General features: G+C 41.1%; 3 protein-coding genes across 7 annotated transcripts; 1 reads left to right on the top strand and 2 right to left on the bottom strand.

The window, feature by feature from the left end:
* Nucleotides 1-548: 548 nt before the first annotated feature.
* MARVELD1 (MARVEL domain containing 1) lies at nt 549-2,123 on the bottom strand. The gene has a single exon (XM_026701226.2). The coding sequence runs from the start codon at nt 1,957-1,959 to the stop codon at nt 1,432-1,434; it is 528 nt and encodes a 175-aa protein (XP_026557011.1). The 5' UTR covers nt 1,960-2,123; the 3' UTR covers nt 549-1,431.
* A 2,834-nt stretch (nt 2,124-4,957) lies between these two features.
* Nucleotides 4,958-8,831, top strand: AVPI1 (arginine vasopressin induced 1). Of its 4 annotated transcripts, none has more exons than XM_087932915.1 (3): nt 4,958-5,096; nt 6,732-7,092; nt 8,457-8,831. In XM_087932915.1, the coding sequence occupies exons 2-3, from the start codon at nt 6,770-6,772 to the stop codon at nt 8,677-8,679; spliced, it is 546 nt and encodes a 181-aa protein (XP_087789041.1). In that variant the 5' UTR covers nt 4,958-5,096; nt 6,732-6,769; the 3' UTR covers nt 8,680-8,831. The 4 variants fall into 4 exon arrangements, with proteins under 4 accessions (XP_087789041.1, XP_026557000.1, XP_026556999.1 ...); XM_026701215.2 differs by having other exon boundaries at nt 4,979-5,164; XM_026701214.2 differs by having other exon boundaries at nt 4,981-5,249.
* Nucleotides 8,832-10,321: 1,490 nt separating this feature from the next.
* On the bottom strand, nt 10,322-22,713 carry PI4K2A (phosphatidylinositol 4-kinase type 2 alpha). 2 transcript variants are annotated; one of them, XM_026701211.2, is made up of 9 exons: nt 22,116-22,713; nt 17,058-17,258; nt 16,009-16,140; nt 15,768-15,921; nt 13,495-13,556; nt 12,591-12,690; nt 12,238-12,371; nt 12,071-12,130; nt 10,322-11,964 (listed from the first exon to the last, which is right to left on the bottom strand). In XM_026701211.2, exons 1-9 carry the CDS (start codon nt 22,614-22,616, stop codon nt 11,803-11,805), a joined length of 1,506 nt encoding a protein of 501 aa, XP_026556996.2. In that variant the 5' UTR covers nt 22,617-22,713; the 3' UTR covers nt 10,322-11,802. The 2 variants fall into 2 exon arrangements, with proteins under 2 accessions (XP_026556996.2, XP_087789039.1); XM_087932913.1 differs by having other exon boundaries at nt 11,879-11,997; nt 22,116-22,700.
* Between the last annotated feature and the right edge of the window lie 125 nt (nt 22,714-22,838).

Here is a 22,838-nt window from a genome sequence, read left to right as displayed (position 1 = left end):
TACAGTTTATAGTGCCCTATCATCAAGGAGTTACACCACACTTATAACCTAGAAAATAGCTCTATCCCTTGCTAGTTAGATACCTTCTTTAATGAGATCCAAATTCTCAGTAGTTTTAGAAAGTCTGTATAAAACAGAGGCATCAGGGAGTAAATTTGGAAAGCTTTATTTCCAGATACCTGCTTTTGACAAGTATCCTGTATAAACTTAAGGCTTACTGTAGAAGGCATTAACTAGAGAAAATTTATAATTCACCCTAATTCCAAATGTACCTTTAGTTAATTATCAGTAAACTCTTTCCATTTCTAGGTGAAGCCTCCACTCAGCATCTTTTGTCCCATCACTGTGAACATTCCCTCCTATTTATAATGATTGGTTTGCTGTAAAAGGGATTCCAGATCTGGTACTCTTAAGAACATTGGACAAAATAATTCTCTTCAGATGGTAAATAGAACCCCAAACTTCTGAAGGAAACAGTTTTAGAGAAGGCTACTTTAATGCAGGATATAGACTGAGATATGTCATCAAAGTGAAATAATACAGCAACATTTATGGGGCAAGATCACAGAAGGTTTTATTTGAGCAAATCTTTTGTGAATTGAAACCAATAAGATTGGAATTCATTCATGGAAGCAAAGCTTAGTTCTGGGATATATTAAACAATACTGTACCCATAAAGAAAAATAATTTCTGAGCATATTCAACGTGTACTACTTTTCTTAATTTAATTAGCATACATCTGAAATCAAAATCAGTTCTTTCAATTAGAGAGTGCAGTTTCAGATGGCAGGAGCCATTATCTCTCTGTTTTCTGAAAAACACGTTAAAATAATAATGCTACAAATACTATCGGGTAGATTCAAAAGTTTTAAAATTTACAGTAAATAATTATGTATAAATATATGTTTAAAACAGAATATTCCTGTGTAAAACAAGCAAACAAAAACCCCTCAAGAAGCCCACGGGGTATAAAATCTGAACATCTGAATTTCATTTCTAAGATCCAAAACAGGATAGCATGAATAATAAAACCAATATTGTATACCAGAAGATGATAATACCGAATCCTATAGCAATCAGATATATTGGAAGTACAGATCAGGTCAAAACTTCCCAGACCCATAAAAATCATCCTGCCAAAATGAAAGAAGAGAAAAGAGAGAGAGAAATTAATCCACAATCTGGTTCCCAGGTGTTCCTCCTAAGATGCATCATTTTTGGCTTCTGGGTCATGATGCTAAGAGTCCATCTGTGATCAGTCATCTGGAGGTAAGAGCATTCACAACTGTCAGAAAAAAATAGGGACTGCATCAGGTTTTCCTCAGGAAGATGACAGCACCTGGATCAAGATATCTGTAGGCTAATTGTATGCTAGGCTTATCCACCTATTTGAATAAGATCTGTTTCTACTTCTTGAACTTCTTGCATCTCTCAGATGATATCATGGTGCCCCTGGAAACGCCGTACCAAGCAGTAGAGTCCAGAGAGCAAGTACAGGAAGGCAGTTTTACCAGCAAAGATAGCAGCAACTAAGTAGGCAGTGTAACTGCAGGGCTGGCTATAACCTGGCAGAGTACAATAGTTGATGCTCCTCGCCTTGTAGCCTATGATGCTTGCAGCAGCTGTGAAGAAAATAACTCCAAGCAACAGGTCGTGCAGAATGTTTGTTAGGAGCCAGTGGGTCCCCAGCACAGGAATCAGAGTCCATCGGCCCAATAAACTGAGCCCAAAAAGAACCAAGGTAAGAAGCCACACCAGGACTGCTGCAAAGACTGCAAAGTAGGTTGCTCCTTCATACTTGTGTGCCGCTAAAATTATCCAGCAGACAGCACCCAACAGCAGCTGTGCTATACGCAGCCATCCTAGCAGGCTTCGTAGGAAGGGCCTATTCAGGCTCAGAGATTCTCTAGATGCTGGACATGGAGGTGGAGGTGAAGAAGGGGGTGGTGGAAGAGGCATGTTATACCACTAGATCCTCCGCAGCTTGTCTCCTCTAGTGCCTTCTTCAGCTGAGCAAATCTCCCCTCTTCTTTTCCCCTCACTTCTGTCTGCAGCTGCCAAACATCTGCAGCTTAGTAGTTGTTCCTGCACTAGGGCCTCTCCATTTCCTGTTTTAGCCCTCCCTTTCCCACCCTTGCCCCTCCTTTTTTTGGAGCTCATTTCATTTCTCCCTCTTACTAACAACTCTCTCCCTCTCTCCATTGCCCCCGTAGCTTTAGCCAAGTACTTAAAATAATTTCTGAATGCTGCCTTCTTTAGAATTCCTTAGCTCTGTTGCTACTTGGGCCAACAAGGCTCTGCCAAACCAAAAAGATTGACTAAAGAAAACATGAATTCTGCAGATATCAAGTTCAGTTCCTCCCTTCTGCATGGAAAAGGGCCAAGTGATAGTCACTCATTAAATTCCCAAGAAGGAAAAACTTGAACATTAAAACTAAATGTATAGTTTCTTCATTTGCTGTTCTGGCATTTAAATTTTGTTCCATTCTTCTTTAGATTTCAGAAAGGCAACCTTTGATTTTGAATAAGGATCTTTTAAGCCTTCCCTTTTTGCTGCAAACAAAACTTTTTATCAACCTCAAACTGAAGCTGACCTAATCACATCTGTAAATCCATGAAAACCACACCCTTTATGTTAAATTAAGAAGCTGGAGCAGGAGTGTCTTGGAGCTGGCCACAAAGGGACACTGTAACTGCAAAGAGTGGAGTAAATTTTGGATTTATAGTCCAATGCAAGTTACCTTTGAGTCCGAAAAATAAATGTTCTGCACAGCAACTTTGAATTTGGGTCAACAAATTTCAGTTTGCAGGATTTAATGTATATATGGTATTTTTATTGAATAAGCCACCTAGATACACTTTGGTGACATGTGTAGTATGGAAGTTGAATAACTAAAATGAATTACAGATGCATTCCAATCCAAAGAAACTCCTTTTTTCTGTAGATTGTATAATCTTGTCTACTGTAGGAAGTTAGCACCCACCCCTCTCCTAGAATGAAATATTCTAAGAAATATTTAAAAAAACAGAATATTATATTTCCCTGGATAAGAAGAAACATGTTTTTAAAGACAAAACAGCTTCCTCCAGCTCCCTGCCCCCCCACCTTCAGCTCCAGGGTGATAGGATTAAGACATGCCCTCAGGACATGATAGGATTAGCCCTCTACTCACTTCCCCACATGGCACCTGGGAAGATTACATCACCCAACAAGATTCAACCAAGCTACCCCTGCATGGCCCCATGGGAGTCTGACAATCAATCAGGATACATTTCTTGTCACAGGAAGAGGAAGCAAATTCAAAACCCAACACATGGTATAAATCTCTCTCCCTCTCTCACCCATGTGCTCTTTTTGCCCAGGACCTCAATATGGTCTTGTCCACCATTAAGCCATCTTTCCACACAGTCTCCATGTTTCCAGCATTTTTCTTCCCACCTGGAACTGAGCCCAGATGGACATTTCTTCCAACACTACTATGATGCATTTTAAGTTCTAGTTCACTTTTAATTCATCTCCACAACTGAATCTTTCAGAATTGTTGTTCATTGACATAAAAAAAACCTATTCTTTGTGTCATTGTAACTTAATTTTGGTTTTTAGATGCTCCTGTAAACAAAAAACTTCTATGTGCTGAATGTGTTAAATATTATAGGTCATGACTGAATATGTACCATCAAATCTGATCTGAGTCTTAGTGACTATATAGATAGATTTTCTCCATGACTATCTCTAAGTGGAGCTTTCCGTTTTTACTGTTGAGAAAAGTCTTACTCTTGCCATTTTCCACATATGGGATACTAAAACATGTATAAAATCAATAGTCCAAAAACCCTAGGGACGTCCTGGAAGCCTGTCATTCAGACAAATCAACCATCAACAGGCACATAGAGATAACCAATGTAGATACCACTCAAAAGAGACAATCAAAAAGCCAAAACGGAAACAAAAATACCAACACATCCCAACCAGCAAACACCCACAAGAGCAGAGAACATCAAAATTAACACCAGACCAACAGTCAAAAAGTAAACAATACCCCAATGAAAGAATTACAAATGCAGACAAACAAGCTAATAGTAAACAGCTTAATCAAGGAACCAAAAAATTACTGCCACCAACACTAACAGGACAAACCACAAGTACAGGGGTGTCAAACTCACGGCCTGTAGGCCGAATGCATTACATACTGGCCCCATCCCCGCCCAGTTTAGCAAAAGTGGGGAAAGTCCCGATATGTCATGTGACATGAGTTTGACACCCCTGCACTAGTATATAAAAATAAGAGCAAACCCCACTCCCTATTAACACTGATAACGTTACTTAATTGGGTAATGCAACGTCTGTAAGGAAATCACCAAACTAGGAGAGCACGAAGGACCCCACAGTTCAACCCTGAGCTACAAATATTCCCTTCAGTATGTCAGTATGGGAAGAATCAAGCTATCCTGGGACTGGGTTAGCCAGATTTCAGCACATACATTATTGCTTCTCTGTCAGGCAGGCTGTCAGAGAAGCTAGTGGTGTTCTGCAAGGTAACCCTGTTGTGTGAAATAGCCGAAGGGTTTTAACACACGCCAATGGACAGAAACCTCAAGGAAGCCGAGAAGAAAAATGGTAAAACTGTCCGAAGTTGCTTTCGATAGCGAGATGGACCGCATATAAATTCAATAAATGAATAAATAAATAAAAATCGCCCATGGCTGTGACACTATGCAGCTAAGGCCCTCTATTTATATTGGATGGCGGCTGGCATTTGAACCAAGGTAAGAGTGTCTGTGCAGGAGCTGAATACAAAAACACACGGCCCGCCGAAAGCCAACTTCCAAGCAACGACGTCCTCTCGCCCTGAGGCTAAAACCTCCCTTCTTCCTGACGTCAATAATCCTGCCTGCCACGTGTTCGCAAAAGAGGCCTCAACGTCCCTCCCTCGTCCTCCATTGATTGGCTAGATTACAGCATTCTCTTCGACCTTTGGAGAAGAAGGCAGCGGAAGGGATTGGCTGAGATGTGTATTGTCGTTTCTCTTCATTGGCCAAACGTATCTTCTCAGGAGCCGAGTATGAATGGCCGGAGGTCGGTTTGAGGAGGGAAGGTGAGACCTCCCCGAGCTCGATAACCCTGGCGGATCTTCGAAAGCTTTGGAGGAGGCGGCGACGCCAGGTCCGTGAGTGCCTGGAGAGCTTGAAGGTCTCGGCTTCAGCCTCGGTCGCCGTTCTGGATGGGATGGAGAAGGGAGGGGAGAAAGGTGATTCCTTATGGCGGTTCAAAAGACGTTCGAAGATTTTCTAGCAATAATTCAGACAAATCCCCTTTGTCTGCTGAAATGCTTGTGTTAGTTAGGAGGCATTCTGCTGCTGCGTATCTTCAAAGAATCCAAAGTGATCGGGTGGGGTGGGGTTCTCTGGAACGAGGGACTTGCCCTATATTACTCAGTGGATTTAACGACTCGCAGGGAGTACTCCTTATATAATATTAATGGTAGCTGACAATTGCGAATATCGGAGAGAATTTAGCTGAGGCCCATTCGATTGAGAGGCTACCCGTTAGTGTGCATTTCAAACCTAGGTCTCTGCAATTCAGGACCCTTCTAAATACTGGCGTCCTCAAACTCCCATAGGGTAGAATAAATGACTGTGTTCGGTATTGTATTGTAAAAGGATGCGCTTTTACCATCGTGAGAACGGAGACATTAGTACCAATAAAGGAGAATATGGTAGCTCAGGGATGAAATGAGGGGTCTTGGTGCTCTCTGAGCTTGTTTTCTCGCAGATGTTTTATTACCCTACATAACCAGGTAACATCAGTGCTAGAAAGCCTCCTTACTCACACTGTTGATGTTCCGTAGTTAGGGTAATGAACTATCTGCAAGAAAACAAGCAAGCTCAGAAAGGACCCCCCTGAGATATTAGTGTTAGCCCTCTTACTCCCCCCCTTTCAGTCAGATTGGCGGATTAATCGATGTGGTTTATTGACATTATCTGCCAGTTTAGCAAATATGACTCCAGTTCAAATTGCTGCTGGTCCATCATGTGTGTTGCCCACTTATGTACTTTTTTGGGCATCTGGATCAGTAGGGTTTTCCAAGGAAATTGTAGCTGTTATTACTAGGCTTTGCCAAACACAGGGCATGTCAGAACCTGAAAGGGAAAAAATGTCCTGTTGTTGAGAAAACTTCCCATCCCAAATAGATCCACCCTGGTACTCATACCAGTTTGGGTGGAATAACCTGGAGCTCATATTTCCTGCTAACTGAGTAAATGTGCAAGTCCTGACTTGACTATGCATAGTCTATCTTCTACTATATGTGAATTACCATACAGTTTTCACATTAAGCTGTGACATCTGAATAATGGCAGTGCCTTAAGTCAATGAAAAGCTCCGAGTTAACATTCTTGAAATATTGCATAACTGAATAACCACAATGGTAGAGAAAGGAGTCTGTAATGGATATTTTAATTTGCATTCTTGCACAGAGCAGAGAGTTAAGACTTCATGATTTAAATGATTTTCTCTGTTCTGAGGAATCATCTTCTGGGAGGAATTAGGATGAACTGTGTTATAAGGAAACTTAGTCCTAACCTGTGCTCCCAAAATGTTAGGTATTCAGATTAAGGCTATTAAACATCTATGCATGTTTCCACTTCGACCCAGGTTATGATAGGAAAGAGGAACTGCTGTCAGGACCAGTTAACCAATCTGCTTTTTCCTGGTTTCATTTTTTCTACAGAACCACCATTAGCTACAATATGGAGAGATCCTAGCACCATGGGAACTCCAGCCTCTATTACCTGTGACTTGCCACAGAATCCAATCACGAAATCATGTACTAGAAAGAGAGCATCTGCCAATATTTTCCAGGGGGTGGGGTTACTGCAGTTACGTCGTCTCTTCCGTAGCAGTGGGGATATGCAAGCAGAAGAACGAGCCCAGCTAATTTGGGAGCGTGCAGAAAGCCAATGCATTACTCGGGCCTTACAACAGCTCCACAGAAGGCAGAGGAAGCTGAAGCTGCGAGCCAATAGGAGGCCTCTATCTGGAAAGGGCAGTAGTACCAGGCTGCTAGAGCTACAGCACTTTAGTCACTTACGGTATGATTTTGAAATTTGTTTTTATACTGCTTTTTAATTTTACTTAGATTGCTGGTACTGGAAGCAGAATTTGTAGACTCTATCCCCTCCCCCAGCAACTTCTTCCGTTGCTTTCAACTAAGAGTAGGAACATATTTTTATTCCGATTCACAATTGGTTAATGTACTGTATCTTTAGGAAGGAAGGTAAGGATTTATTTAGCTTGGGGTTTTTTCATTGAAATCTTCTTCATGGTTTTCTGGCATGTATTTAGAAAGTAAAACCCTTAGTTAGCTGCTGCACCATTTAATTGTGAACTGTGAACTATTCAACTCTAATATTTCTAATACAATTGGTATTGTGTTAAGTATTAAACAGTAATAAAAGGATGTATTGGGAAGAGTTTCTTTAATAGGTGTCCAATCTTGAAGCGCCTTTTGTTAAATTCTATTCATGGATATTACAATAGTAACCAAATTGATCTGTAGAGATTCTCAGTCATCCAGGTCCTGCTTGTTGCAAATATGTTTTTTCAGTAGGCAACTGGACTTTCTTGTTTTTTCTTTTGAAGACATTTCGCTTCTCATCCAAGAAGCTTCTTCAGCTCTGACAGGACAGTGGGGAATGGAACCATTCTGAAAATCTCCTGAAAAAGCACCTTTGGGATAACCAATTTGATGTAGAATAGATTTTTATAGGCCTTTCAGAAAGGGAAAACAGATTTTAGCTCATATAGCTGAATGAGGTGAATGATTTACAATATTACAGATCAGAAGAAACAAAGTTATAGGAAACTGCAGTGAGGGAGAAGATGAAATGATAAAATGTGTCATGATATTTCAACATAATCTCTACCTTTTGGAAGTGATGTGCAATTATCTAAGGGGCAGAGCTTGAATCATAACAAGAAACATTTCATTTTTTTCCTCATTTTGTTGCCATCTGGACCTGCTAGAGGCAACCCTGAGCAAATTCTTTCTTCCCCCTTCCTATTGTTAGGGGTTGTTAAAGCACAAAATATATTCATCATAGCTAAACAAAATGCTGTAAATCAACAGTAAGCTGACATGGTGAGATTATTTGGATTTCATTTTCCATCAAATCTAGCCCCCATGATCCATGGCAAATTATGGATGTAGTCTAAAACATCTGGAGAATATAAGTGTTATTCTGCTAACATAGCAAGAGGATATTGAGTTTAAGAGCAGCCATATATATATGTGTGTGTGTGTGTGTGTGTGTGTGTGTATGTATGTATATATATATTTGTTACATTAGCAAAGCAGCATCACAATGGTTTGCTCCCTATTCCTTATCTTGATCGTCTGCTTCTAAGAAAAAAGGAGTATAATGTAATTCTTAATGAGACTTTTGTTGACCCACAGGATTGAAGACTGTAATACATCTGCTGCTGCTGTTGATGATGACAGTAGGAAGAAAAAGATAGAGGCAGCAGATGGAAGTGGCCACTACACTGCTTCCCAATATAGGAAGAAGGAAAAAGAGATGGGCATGGCTACATGCACAATGAAAAATGATTGTGATTTTATGCCGATGGTTGTGGCCCAGTGTAATCAGACTAGCCTGGAGAAGCCTCAAAGGGTCTGACAAATGATTGCAGGTAACAGCAGAAATTATTTTGCTCTCAAGCACTTTGGTTTGCTAATTTAGACTCGATCAGTTTATGTCAAAGCACAAACACTATGTATGTTGATTATTTATGGTATATATTTAATAAAGCTTCCTGTCTAAAAACCTCTCTGAACGTAAGAGTCCAAATGTCTCTCTAGTCCAGAACTGCTTTCTCCTAACAGATCTTTGGGAAATTTCAAAATGCAGAAGAAATTTTTTTCCTTATTATTCCATATGCAAACTTACCACTATCCAGAGGTGATGTACATAAACACTTAGTTAATAACTGCTTCTATATTTATCTTCCATTCACCAAATCTACTTTTACAAATTGTTTGAGAGAAACCAAAAATGTAGGAAGCCACATCCCCTCACATGACCAGCTTCAATAGTTTTTGCCCAGTGGCGTGCCAGAGAAAGTGTTGCCCTACCAAAGGTCTGGATTCATTTCTTACAGATGCCATATGAAAATACACCAAGGGCTACATCGATTTTAGAACTGCAGGCTGCTTACCTTTGCCTTAAACAATATCGAATTGGCAAGGTTTATTTAAATAAAAGGTTTTAGTGAGTACAGCAAGTTCTGAACATGTTTGCTAATCCATTGAAGTTAGAACTAAATGTTTTCTCACTGCCACAAATGCATACAAATACTCTAAAGGCAAGTACCTTTTCCCCACAATTGCAGAAAAAGTCTGAGAAGCGCTGGCCTACAACAGGGGTGTCAAAGGTTGTCACAGTGGTGTCATGTGATGTACTGGGACTTTTCTGCCCTTTGCTAAACTGGGCGCAGGTGCGGCCAGCATGTGACGTACCTTGCCCACGGGCCGCGAATTTGACAGCACTGGCTTAGACATGTGAATCAGTTATAAGCAGCTGCAGGACAGCATGATACACATAGCTGCTTTTTCATTTCATGGATCTGATTGACAGCCACCAAGAAACAATCATGTCATATTGCCATTCAAACACTGATAGGAAGGTCTGACTTTCAAAGGGCAAAAAGTTACATTACTACTTACTTTACCTCTACAACCCTTTCTGAACATTACTAAATAATCAACGTTTGAAAATGTGTCAAGGCCAAATTAAACAGCAGCACAGGAAAAAATAAGGCACAACAGTTTCTAGGAGACAATACACAATTTTGTATCTCACTAAGCCTAAACGTAATGGTTTTCCCTATAACGCTGGAATATAATCCTGTAAATCCACTCCATATTTAATATTGAATTTGAAAAATTGATTTTCAGTCCCTGCACACATGCAATGCTATCAGCACAGAACATGTAATAATTAGGTATCCATTCTAATCAGGGGCAGCAATGATAAATTATTAAAATACAGGGATAGGAGGCAATTTATCCATGTTGTAGCAGCTCCAACATAAACCAGGTCCTGCAAACATATTTTACAAATAAAACAAGAACAATAAGGAGGGACTTTTTGACAATGCAGGTATTGTAGACTACAATAATCTGTGGTAAATAAAAGTCAGTCATGTCAAGGCACAATTGCAGCTCTACTGCATGGTGTGAGGCTAGTGAAGGGGGAAGATCCAGTTCTTATTAACTCCAGAAGACAAACACACACAAGAGACTGACTCTGTAACAGCAGATCTGTTATGAAGAGATTTGCATTGATTTAAATATATTACATACATTTCTATAGTGCATAAGAACAATACATTTCAGTTCGGACTGGCAAAAATTTAAAGTATTTCCAAGTGCCAGCTTCTGCCTGCCACTTCTAACAAAATGCAAGAAGCTGTCTCTTGAGCCAGCAACACCAGAGAAAAAGAGGTCCTACATTCAGCATATCAGGACTTTGTTTAAAAGAGACAGGAAGCTAAAATTAGTAAAAAGTCTCTTCTTGAAGGTCTGGGAAGCAGCCAAGTAGCCAACTGGGAAACTTATATAGAAAATTTCAAATAAGTTCTTGTTGCCAGTTTAGTACAGTAGCCTATGAGAAGCAACAATCATTGAATCATCCCACTGTACATAGAACATCATCTTGATACGGTAGAAATTCTACCTTCCTCTTACAATTCTCTACAGCCTGTAGAGGACATCTCCCTATGTCAGCATCCCACACAGAATTTCCCTCCCTACTTCCCTCCCCCCCCTACAGATTGTCAATGCTCAAACCAGCCCAATGGAATTCCCACTCTGTAGGACAATGCATACCATTGCTTCTGGAATAACTTCTCTTCTCCTAAATCAGCCAGCATTTCTAGAGATGAGAGACAGCTATTGCTTACCCTTGGGAATACAGTAAATGTGTCTGAAATGCTAACCCAAGGTAATAGTGGTAGATATATAACTGTTTTTCGATTGCTCTAGGATTATGTGGAGCATGAATTTATGAGCATGGGATGGATAATTTAAAACCAAATTAAAAATTAGTATCTGAGGTCCGTGGTCCTAGCCACAAGAGGAATAGGAAGCACACTAGTTAATTTTTGCTCTATGGTTGCCTTGCAGAATCCGTCTGCCCTATTATTTATCCTAAGTGGAATTGAAGCTCTTACATTTAGTTTTGCCCCAATCCTCAATAAATTACTTTATATCAGATTAAATTCTGATTATCACCACATTTCCTATTGAACAGCCCCAAGGCATACACACTAGGAGCTCCTCCATAGGACAAGAGAAACAGCAAATCCAGTGGGGCAGGAAAACCTGCTTTCAATAGGAATAACAAATGTGCAACAAGGAAGGAACAACAAGGCTGGCAGTAACACACAGTGAAGTGCTTCCATCCAATTTGGATTATCCCCTCACCACCAGCCCTTCCTTGTAGGAGACCTTATGAGATGTCCATCCAAATGAACATTAGAAGGATATGGGCATGCAGGCTCCTGCTAGGAAATGCTGTCATGCTTGGGCTGATGACAGGACAATGTCCAGCCCAAAGAGAGGGCAGCAGCAATCAAACCAATGAACATCCCTTGTTTCTCGCAGGGAATATACAGAGTTGAGACTGACCCCTGCTTACATTTCCGTCCATCTACAGCAGGCTACCTCAGTCTGGAGGGTTGATTGCTTTCTCTCAAATGATGCCCCCTTTAAAGTTCTTCACTGAGAATAGAGGCAACTGCTACCACCAGGTAAAGAAGGGCCTGCGGCTCTGGAAGCTTTGTGTATATGATTCACTGGCAGAGCGTTGATGGGAACGAGCAGTCTCTACAATAACCGGAGGCATCTGGACCAAGTTAAGAGGGCTCTTCCCATCTTTCAGGGCCTGCATCAAGTTCAGGATCTAGGAATGGAAGAAAGAAAACTGAACACCAAACTAATGTATAAATGGTAAAAATTGCCCAGTGCCCAACATAAGTTCCATCTCTCCAGTGGGACTAACTACATACCTGACCACGCATTACTGCAATCTGTTTATGAAATTGGCCTCGGTCAAAACCTGGATCTTTCTATAAAAGAAAGAAATAGAATCCCTAATTAGGATGGGTATGGCTGCTCTTAGAGAAAAATGGGTGTCTCCCATAATATTCTGATATTAAATTGCTCTTGTGGTTACCTTGAAGAGTTCATAGAGATCTTCTTCTAGATCCTTGATAAAATTAGGGTCTGAAATCTTTGGCAGGATAAGATCCTTGATCTCTTGAGAGAATGGCACTTTGGCCTGTGGCAGCCATGCCCAATAGAATGGATCTTGTGAAGGAAGAACAAATAGAAGGCAAATATTAGGCTCATAATGCCAGGCTAGCAATAAGGTTAGCACAGATTCAAATACAAAGGAAATACTTCAAGACTTAACAGCCTGGACTTATTAAAGGAACATCAAGAAATTAGCCCTTCACAAACATCCACACTGAGAGAAAAAAATACATACAATGAACTCGTATGGCTTCTCTTATTTGGAATACTTACATGCTCTCCAAGAGTCTGGATGCTTAAGAGGGAAAGCCAAACCATTGTCAATGGCTGCCAGTTTAATTATAGGCTCCTTGACTACAACCCATTCTGAGTCCTACAAGGAAACGGAAAATGTTGCATCAGGAAATGATACAAATTCCAGCAATCATTGTCCATTAGTTGAAGAGATAATGTATAATTCCAGAAGACCCATTGCCCCAAAGCTACCATAATGGAATGCTTACAATAGCAATAGCACTTAGACTAAATACCGCTTTGCAGTGCTTTACAGCCCTCTCTTAAGCGGTTTACAGAGTCAGCATATTGCTCCCAATAATCTGGGTCCACATTTTACTGACCTTAGAAAGATGGACAGCTCAGTCAACTTTGAGCTGGTGAAAATCGAACTGCCAAACTGCTGGCAGTCAACAGAAGTAGTCTGCAATACTGCATTCTAACCACTGCACCACCACAGCTCTTAAACCATGTCAACATAGTTTAAGCTACCTCTGTTTTATATCCTTTCTGCAAAGGTGCAAAGAGAAACCAGGCACTGCTTGGACTACATGGTGTTACAGACATTATTAATGCACTTTCATATGTTGCCCACTATAAAACCAAGATGCCATAAAGTGCTATTGCTGAATTACCTAAGAAGGGTCTAGCAAATCCTAGGTCTCTACATCTATTCCATATACTTAAAGCTAACTCTAATATTTCAATACAGTTCATGTGACATATATTAAGTATTTTTATCATATGTACACCTCTACTATAGAGGATTAATCTGGATCTCTAGTGTTTGAACTTCCCTAGATCTGTTCCATACAGGACATTATATGAAAGTTTCTGAGAGCTCCTTATTTTCTGTACCATAGATTCATATGGAGTTGTCAGAGCCCCACTGGGTCCTACTCACCTGCATACTGGTACTGTCCAGGGGGCAATCACACTTGATCAGCCAGTTGTCATTACCCCTATCTGCAAAGAAACAGAAATGCACAGATGGAAAATAGAGAAATATCTCACCACAGATAACAAACCTCACATCCCAATATTATGGGAGGAAAAATTACTGGAATATGGCATGACTGGAATATGAAATAGGAAGAAGATCCTATGCTTTCTAGCCCAGTAGTCGCTAACCGGTGGGCCGTGGGCCGCTGGTGGTCCATGAGAAAATTTTGGTGGGCCACAGTGCACCCGTGTCTGCAATGGGTGTTACCGGCAGCAGATGGATGGATGCGCGCAGAGAGGTAGGGCAGTGCACGAGAGATCATGGCATCGGAGCCCTTCCTGGGTGTTCCCTGGCCTGCAAGGGGGTGAGGGTGAGGGGAAAGGAACCTCTGATCTGGTGCTGGGTGGTGGGAATCTGATGTCCAAAGGCCGGCGAGCTACGTGCTGAAGACCAGATGGCTGCCGGGGAGGTGGGGCAATCCTGAGGTCTCCTTAGCAAACCCGTGTTGTGGCTGCTGCCTTCTGCCTCCGCGCATCCAGGAGGCTGAGCAGCAGCGGGAAGAGCGCAGATCTCCTGAGCTGCAGGAAGTGGCTGCTGGCAATGCCCTCAGATGAAGATCTTGTGAGGGGGAGGCTCGACCCCCTCTTCCTCCTCGCCAGAAGCGCTCACACGCCCAGCAGGAAGGAGGAGGCTTGGCGGGTGCCAGAGGGGCTGCGAGCACTTTGTGTATGAGCACTTTTGGCAAGGAGGAAGAGAAGCTCCTAAGGGGAGGGGTCGAGCCTCCCCCTCACATCTTCACCTGAGGGCATTGCTGGCAGCTGCTTGACCTCCTTGATACACAGAAGCAGGAGGCAGGAGGTAACACCAGTTCAGAGGTTCCTTCCCCCCCCCCCACCTCGCATGCCAGGGAACACCCGGGAAGGGCTTCGATGCCGCAATCTCCCGCGTGTATCAGTCTATCTGCTGCCAGTATCACCCTTGTTGCCCCACCTCCCCATCAGCCATCTGGTCTTCAGCACGTGGCTCGTTGGCCTCTGGACATTAGATTCTCACCACCCAGCACCAGGTCCTTTCTCCCCACTCCACCCCCGGGGACAGAGGGGAGGGAGAGAGAAAGAGAAAGAGGGAGAAAGAGAAGGGGGAGGTAAAGAGAGAGGAGAGGGGGGGGAGAGAGGGAGAGGGAGAGAGAGATGTCGGTGTTTTGTTTTCTGAGGAAAATGGGTCCAAATGACTCTGTGATGACTCAGAGTGTAACACAAATGTAACAAAATCCAAAACGTAAATAAATGTCCTTTATTGCCTCCAACTTGGCCCCACTGTTCAATAATACTCAGTTGGAGATAAAACATACTCCAAAAATAGTCTTCAAAAGAAAGCAATACAGTCCAAATTTAATGAGCAGACAGAGGTGAAATAAAAAACCAAACAAACTACAATGACGAAATGTCCACAATGGAACAGGAGAAGATTTACCAAATTCAAGGAGATAACAAAGCAGTCTGTTGGAAGGACGCCAACCAAAATAACTTTAGACCAAAATAAAACATGCTTGCTTCTGGCAATCTGTGTTCTAACCGTCTCTCTTATATACTATTCTCCCCAGCTGCCACCAATGAGGGGGATCATGGCCGCTTCCTCTCACGTAAGCCAAGTTGTTTTCTTCTTCGTTCCTCCCTGCGTGTCCTAGGGTGCAGAGGGATGGGCCTGGTTCTTCCTCTGACTGCCCAGTCAGCCTCTGCCCTTCCCCAGCCTCCTCCACAACCTTCGGAGCCACACCTCCACCCCCTGTCAGAGTCTGACTCTACCAAGGGCATGACAGACTCTGAGTATTTAAGGTTGCAGAAACAGGCAGCCAAGCTCAGTGCCTGAAGGACCCCATCCCATTAGTCCAGGCACTTCAGCGAGCAGCGTGCTGGATTCATATTAGTGGTCCACAGGATTTAAAATCATACATTTGGTGGTCCCTGTGGTCCAAAAGGTTGGTGACCCCTGTTCTAGCCCAAAGAACCCAGTTCCAGTCCTTAAGACCTTCAGAAATGGCTGGAAAATAATCTTGTTTGAAATTCTGGGAAGCTGTAACTAGTTCATTTCAGCAATATTGAGACATGTAGAACAATGCCTTGATTTGACCAAAAATTAAACAGGCATAGTGGAGAATGTATACACTGAACAAGCATTTTCAATATGAATAACCTCAATCAGCATTCCATGTCAAGAGCAAAGGCAGAACCTACCAGTATTGCGTATAATATAGTCCAGCACCACCAATCTCTCAAATTGTAGCAACAATTGATGGTTACTCTTTTCTGGAAGAGGCTCAGACTCAAAGCGCCGCAACCAGTAATCTGCATCCTTATAGCCTTCCACAAAAAGCTGGAAGGAACCCACCTGAGAATAAGAAACAAGTACCTTAACAAGAGCAACATACCAAAGAACAATATCCAAACGCCTTACTCTTTTATCAATATCCCCTACCTTTGGTGGAAGACCAATTCGATGAAACCGCTGCCCAACCTTTGGCACTTTTTCCAAGGCGAGACGCTTGCCTCGGGACTTCACTCTGTCAATGGCGCTGTAGTTAAATGTTTCACTGGCCAAGTACACCACCTTGAAGAAGTTATAAGCAGTTCACAATCAGTTTCTCTCTCTTCTATACCAGCCAGTTTCTCATCTATACTAGCCATTCAGTCATCCCCAGGTACAGAACAAAGTCGTAACTGCATAAATCTAAGCATATCCAGGCCTGTCTGTCTAGAACAATTTCTAATCATCTGGTTGAATGTAGAATTTAAATGGCTTGAAAAACAAATCATAACAACAATGGAGAATAATGAGAAATTAGAGATTAGCGTCAAGTGTACATACTATAACACATATGTTTAGGATAGACCAGATCAAGAAACCAATAGCATATGGGCCTAAATCTTAAAAGTCTGAATGTGCTTCTCCACCCACTCACTTTATTTTGTGTGAATTAAGGAGTCACCTGTTTGAGAAGTTTTCGCAAACTGATTTCAGGAAAGGACTCAAACCCCATTTTCTCAATTGTTACATGTGCTTAACTCTCAAAGTAAGCAAAACTATTTTTCTTTTTAAAATAAACCTTAACTACAATCATTCTCACATTACTACCAATTATTTGCTGTCTCCAGTGTCTTTTTTCAGAAGAACAGGAACTTTTTCAAAAGTACCTGTTGTCTCTAACCAAATATAATTGAGATTCATAAATATTTGGACTACGAATAAGTGACCTGAAATTTAAAGGGACAGTGAAGGGAAGAATGTCACTGAAGATGTGACATACTGGTGATCTCAAATACAGCAATGGGGAATCAACCTTTCAGGTATTTTCAAATTGCAGCTTCCATAAGTCTGAATCACAGAGCCACTAGGCAAGCAAGATAGGAATTGAAGTTGCATGTAATCCAAAAGCCCCTGGGGTTTTCTGTATCTGGCATATAGGGAAATATGGTCCTATTCCAACCTCATGATCCAGTTTAATCCCATTTGATTATCTCTCTCACCATTGTGCGAGGTACAATGTTCAGTTCCAGCTTTTGGTCAACAAGACTTGCACCAGCTTCAGACAGATATCCTTGGTTGAGAACTAGACAATCTCTTCCAAAACAGCAGGGACAACAAAGTTTTTGCAGCCATTTTGTCCACTTTGGATTCAGATGCCCATAGGGTTCTTCATTCTTCGGTTTGAACACACCAATGATTTTCTGAATGGGACAGAAGAATGGGCATTGCTAATATAGGCCGGATAAAGCAAAAGTAACACAGAAAATTAATCATCCCAGTTTGGTGATAACCCTGTAGCTCCAAGACTTGTGACTAGAGAATATAATTCCTCTCCCCCTCTTTCTTTGTAGGAGATACGGTTTTTTTAAAAAAGAGGCAAAAGCTTTAAGTAGAATATGGAAGTTTAATAACATGTGATGTTGGGTATGGTTTAAGCATGAATAAAATCACAAGATTAAAGTTCAGGCTGTTGAAAACCATGAGTCTGGTCAAAGACATAGTCACGATAATAAAGGGGAAAAAATTAAAATAACCCATAAGAAAATACAGTAAATAATAATATAAGGCTCTGAGCACATCACAAGACAGTATTGATCTCAACTAATAAACAAGTGTGACATAAAAAAATTGTCTGAAATGTTGAGAGGCTGTTTTAAAAGGGCAGTCTATTTCATTTTCTGGCAACGAGAGAGAAGTTTGGGTAATCTGATTTTGTATGTAATCCAAGGAATGCAACTGCAAGTAGCAAGAGTACAGATCTGAGATGTGAGAATACAGCATAAACTAAAACCACAACATCAGATTTTTTTAGAGAATATGGGGTGATACTACAAAAGAAGCAGGGCATTAAAAACAACAAAGCAATCTTTTGTCAAGGGATTTTCACCTCCTCCTGCTCTTTAGCTCTGTGAAGTAGTAGACCAGTAACTCCAGTAGATGAACACAGATCAGGATAAAACCAATTTAGACACTTGTCATCTCATGACTTCCCAAATTTATGAAGTCTTCCAGAATGCTAATATAAAAAGAAGCACTCTGAGTATGTTTGCCAGAGGAAGGGGGAACCTAGACTTAAATAGTAAGTGATTTTATTTTCATAAAAGACTTCTGTTTTATAAAAAGCTCATTGGGTCTCATGATTTGTTGAACCCCTGAAAAATGTACAGATAATTTTGCTAAACCTTGGATATAGAGCATAGTCATTAAGGCTTCAACCCAGTAGTTTACCTTCAGCCTTTTTATTCCCATTTCTGTGACTAAACAGCAGAAACAATTTACAAATAAAATGCAGGGGAGAAAATACAGGATAAGCTGTCTGATTTACCTGACTTATATATACTAGTAATAATGAATGTTAGCACAACACATTTTGTCCATCAGATACAATCAATGCTTTTATCAAAACGAGAGCAAAACGTTTAAGATGGGAACATCACTGCTATCACAAAACCTCTTTAAGGAATATTTTTATGTAGAAACTTAATTCAAATAGGTTCCCAAGAACCTTATACTGAAACATAAGACTTTAGCATTCAGGTGGAATATATTCTGAAAACTTTTACCAAAATTACCATGTTTCCTCGAAAATAAGACCTACCAGTAGTCCTTTCCTTGCACTACCGGTATCTGATCTGGCTGTCTCTGAAATACAACTTCTTTACCGGCAGAAGCATTTCTGATAAAACTGGACTTTCCATATTGTCAATTCAGTGTTAGATACTAGCTAAATCACTTCTAATCAAGTAGAAAAGCATATTCCTAAACCAATCTTTCCCAATCTAGCAATGATACTATGAAAAGTCTGTGTGTTTAGTTGGATTGACTTAATCATTGCCCCAAAGGGTCAACTCCCTATAGGTTTCTATGTCTGAATGTTTTTAATCCTAAACTATTGTTATTATATTTGTACAAGTCCCATTTCTTCCAGCCAACATAACTTACTGATCATTCTGTGGAGATTATGGTAGTTGTAGTTCAGCGTATTTGAGGGCATCAGATTTGGAAGTCTGCCCTCAGCTGGATGTAATCAAATAGGAGAACCAGTTTGGTGTAGCGGTTAAAATTTTGGCCAGGAGACTTTGAGTTCTAGATCTAGATCTCCCTTAGGCATGAAAGCCAGCTGGATGCCTTTAGGCCAGTCTCGCTTTCCCAGCACAATCCACCACACAGATTTTTTTGTTATGGGGAAATAGGAGGCAGGAGTATTAGGCATGTTCACTGCCTTGAGTAATATATATAAAAGGTAGGATAAAAATATAATAACAATAGTTTAGGATTAAAAACATTCAGACATAGAAACCTATAGGGAGTTGCCCCTTTGGGGCAATGATTAAGTCAATCCAACTAAACACACAGACTTTTCATTGTGAAGATAAAAAAGGAAAAGAAAATAATATGTATGACATTCTAAAATTTGGGGGAAAAGATAGAACACACAACTAATAAATAAGTAAATAAATAATACAACAACATAGCTGTAGTCCCACACACGCAGCAAACAACCAAATTCCACAGCAAACTCTTACAAGTTTTCACTGACCCAACTCTAATCTTACAAGCCTAACTGATAACCCTGATACCAAGTCCTAAACTCCAAGACTTAATTCCTTTATAGTGATATATAGTAAATCAACACATGATTTATCTCAGCTGCATCTCATAAATCTAACAAGAAAAGAAATTAATTTAAATAGAAAATAAGAGCCTGGATTCCTAGAAATGAAAAGATTTTTTAATGCTATATGATTTCATGCAGTTGGGTACGCAGAATAAAGGAGCCAAATTAATTTAGTTAGATATAATAGGCTACAAACACAGTCAGCTCTGTACAAATATGGGAAAGTACTGCTGCTGACCGAAAATTCATCATCCCATTCTCCATGTGATCTATTGGTCCTCTTATTTCAATATATTATGAGACAGCATCTAAAACTGAACTATAGACTGAAATGCTCAGTTTCTTAAAGGGGAGAAATAGCAATACAAACAGCAGCAGCAACCACCACCAAAGCCTCAAAGATGTTCTAAACTAAAAAAAATTTATGTGAGCTTCAACCTGAGAATTGGAGAAAATTTAGTTGCAAGTACATAAGCACAAATAGAGACAAATCTTGTCTTCATGTAACCTTTACGCAAATCGATTTTAAACTTTGAGTGATGCCAATTCCAGTGACACCTTGGGGAATTATTCTCCTGCCAAGGACTCTTATAGCAGTAAAATAACAAAAAATATGCTTATTGTCTTCTCTAAAGCTTTTGAAAGAATGTATGTATCATTGTCCATATACATGAAATTTTATAGAGCAGTAAGATGAGAAGCTCCCTGCCTCCAAACAAGCTTACACTCTAAAATAGCTACAAAAGGATCGACGTATTATTTTCATAGAATTTGAACCCCTTTTCTAAAAAGCTGGGTTTCAAAAGAAAAGAAAAAGGTTGTAGTTTAATTGCCATCAATGACCAATGGGGAAAAATCAATATTGATTATTTTCAATACTGTATGTAGAATTAACCCAAATCAAATTTTGAAGATTTGATTTGCTTTGTTCAAAAGATCAGAAAATTTAAGAAAGAAGGAGTTGTTCTCAGGGCTAGTAGTTATTTGCCTCCAGAGCAATGTTTTGCTATAAGGCAGCCATTAAATTTATAAGAATCTAAAATAGTTCAAAGGAGTGTCCCCGGACTATATTCCTACTGACTGACTAACATTCAAATTGATCATCTTCATGTGTGACTACAGGACAATTAGAAAGCTTCCACTCCCGATCCAACTTAAACACTTAAGTATAAGAAATTAAATAATACCACTTTATAATGCCTTGGTAAGACCATACTCTGAATACTGCATCCAGCTTTGATCGCCATGATATAAAACATTTGTTGAGCCTCTAGAAAGAATGTAGAGAACAGCAACAAAGATAATTAGGAGATTGGAGGCTAAAACATATAAAAATGGTTGCTGGAATTGTCTAGTATGTCAAGTTTAATGAAAAGAAGGGTCACAGGATAGCAGTGTTCCAATATCTAAGGGGCTGACACAAAAAAGAAGAGTCAAGCTATTCTCCAAGGCACCTGAAGGCAGGACAACAAGCAGCGGATGGAAATTAATCAAAGGGAGATCCAACCTAGAACTAAGGAGGAATTTCATGATAGAACAATTAATCCCTTTTCTCCAGAAGTTGTGAATGCTCCAACACTGGAAGTTTTTAAGAAGAGATTGGCCAACCATTTGTCTGAAATGGTTTTCCTGCCTGAACAGGGGTTTGGACTAAAAGACCTCCAAGGTCCCTTCCAACCCTGTTATTCTGTTAACTGATCATGTCAACCAAAAATATGCATTAGCATTAAAATACCCTTTTTCCTAAATTAACTGTTTTATTACATTATAAAATGTGTATAATATATATTGAATAAAGATGATAGTGAACTACAGTGGTGTTTATGCAATAAAAACTAGAAATTGTCAACACTATGTAAACTAAACCTTTAAAGATGAGGGGAAATGTATATATCAATGTTAAAAATAATTTCTAAATTGTTAATCAACATAGGGCTCAAAACTGTTCAAAAGACATCTCACCCTGATAACCAAAAATGTACATCACCAAACTTTTAATATTATTGATTGTAAATTCATTGGTACCTCAGCATAGTTCAGAGGGTTTCTGGGCCAAGCAGAAACGATGTCACTATGCAACAAAGTTATTTCACTAAACATCATTATTATTGTTCCTAAATATGGTCTTATTAATTTAATAAAATCTTCCATAATGACAAAGGCATATCATGTGTCATTTTTTAATGCGTCAGAAGAAAAATTCCAGTACTATAACGTATTTTGAAGACCTAGCTTAGAAGGTAAAAGTGAGCAAAAGTCAATACAGAATTGGGGAGGGGGGCGCAAGGGACCGACAAAGGCAGCAACTGCAAATGTTCCGCAGCTCTTGCATCCTCTCTCCCGCCCTTCCGATACTTTAAAAATGCATCCATCCACACGTCCTGTTCTTTTTCCCCTTGTCCCGTGATCTGAATACTTTTCCCGAGCCCCGATCTCTCACCCCCTGCGGATCCTTGACGAAATAGCTGCCGCTAGAACCTTGGTAGATGCGCTCAGGGTAAATTCCGCGTTCGCTCGCCAGCTCTGCCAGTCGCACCACCTCGGCGAATTCTGGGTCATCGGGAAATTCATTCCGGTGCTCCCGTTCACCTCGACCCGCGGCGATCCCTACTCCGACCCCCACTTGAGCCTGAGTCTGGGTCGCCCCGGCTGTTGCTACAGTCCCCCGCGTGGCTCCACGCTCCGCACCACCACCCCGATCCAATAGTGGCTGGCGCTCCCGGTCGCGGCCACCTGCGGGAGATCCCGGTGGGGAGGGACAGGGACAGGGTCCAGCGGGAGTAGTCGGGGCAGCGGGGCAGGGCGGGGAGCGCACGGCACCCCCAGGCAGCCCATACCCCGGGGCCGGACCGCGCTCTGGAGATACCAGCGGGCTCGTTTCATCCATAGGCCGAGCCGGTCCGAGGCGCTGATCTAACCCCGGATGGGCGCTTGCACGCATAAACTACGGCCCCGCGGTCTCAGACTCAACGCCGCTCAGTTCGGATCACCTGACGCCGGCCCGCGGCCACTGCCGTTTCCGCCAGAGTAGCATCAGCGAATCACAGTGCGACCATGCCCCCCGTTTACAGAGTGCCCGGAAGCCACGCCTATTAGAGAGCCCATCGTCCATTCGCAAAGCTTGTCCCGCCCAGTGCACGCCCCCTCGTTATGTAGAGTTCCG

The sequence above is a fragment of the Pseudonaja textilis genome, chromosome 4 (assembly GCF_049901715.1).
Source record: "Pseudonaja textilis isolate UNSWEBS1 chromosome 4, rPseTex1.2, whole genome shotgun sequence".
NCBI classification, from domain to species: domain Eukaryota; kingdom Metazoa; phylum Chordata; class Lepidosauria; order Squamata; family Elapidae; genus Pseudonaja; species Pseudonaja textilis.
The sequence above is the reverse complement of the archived record's forward strand: the minus strand, read 5'-3'. Positions and strand labels throughout refer to the sequence as shown.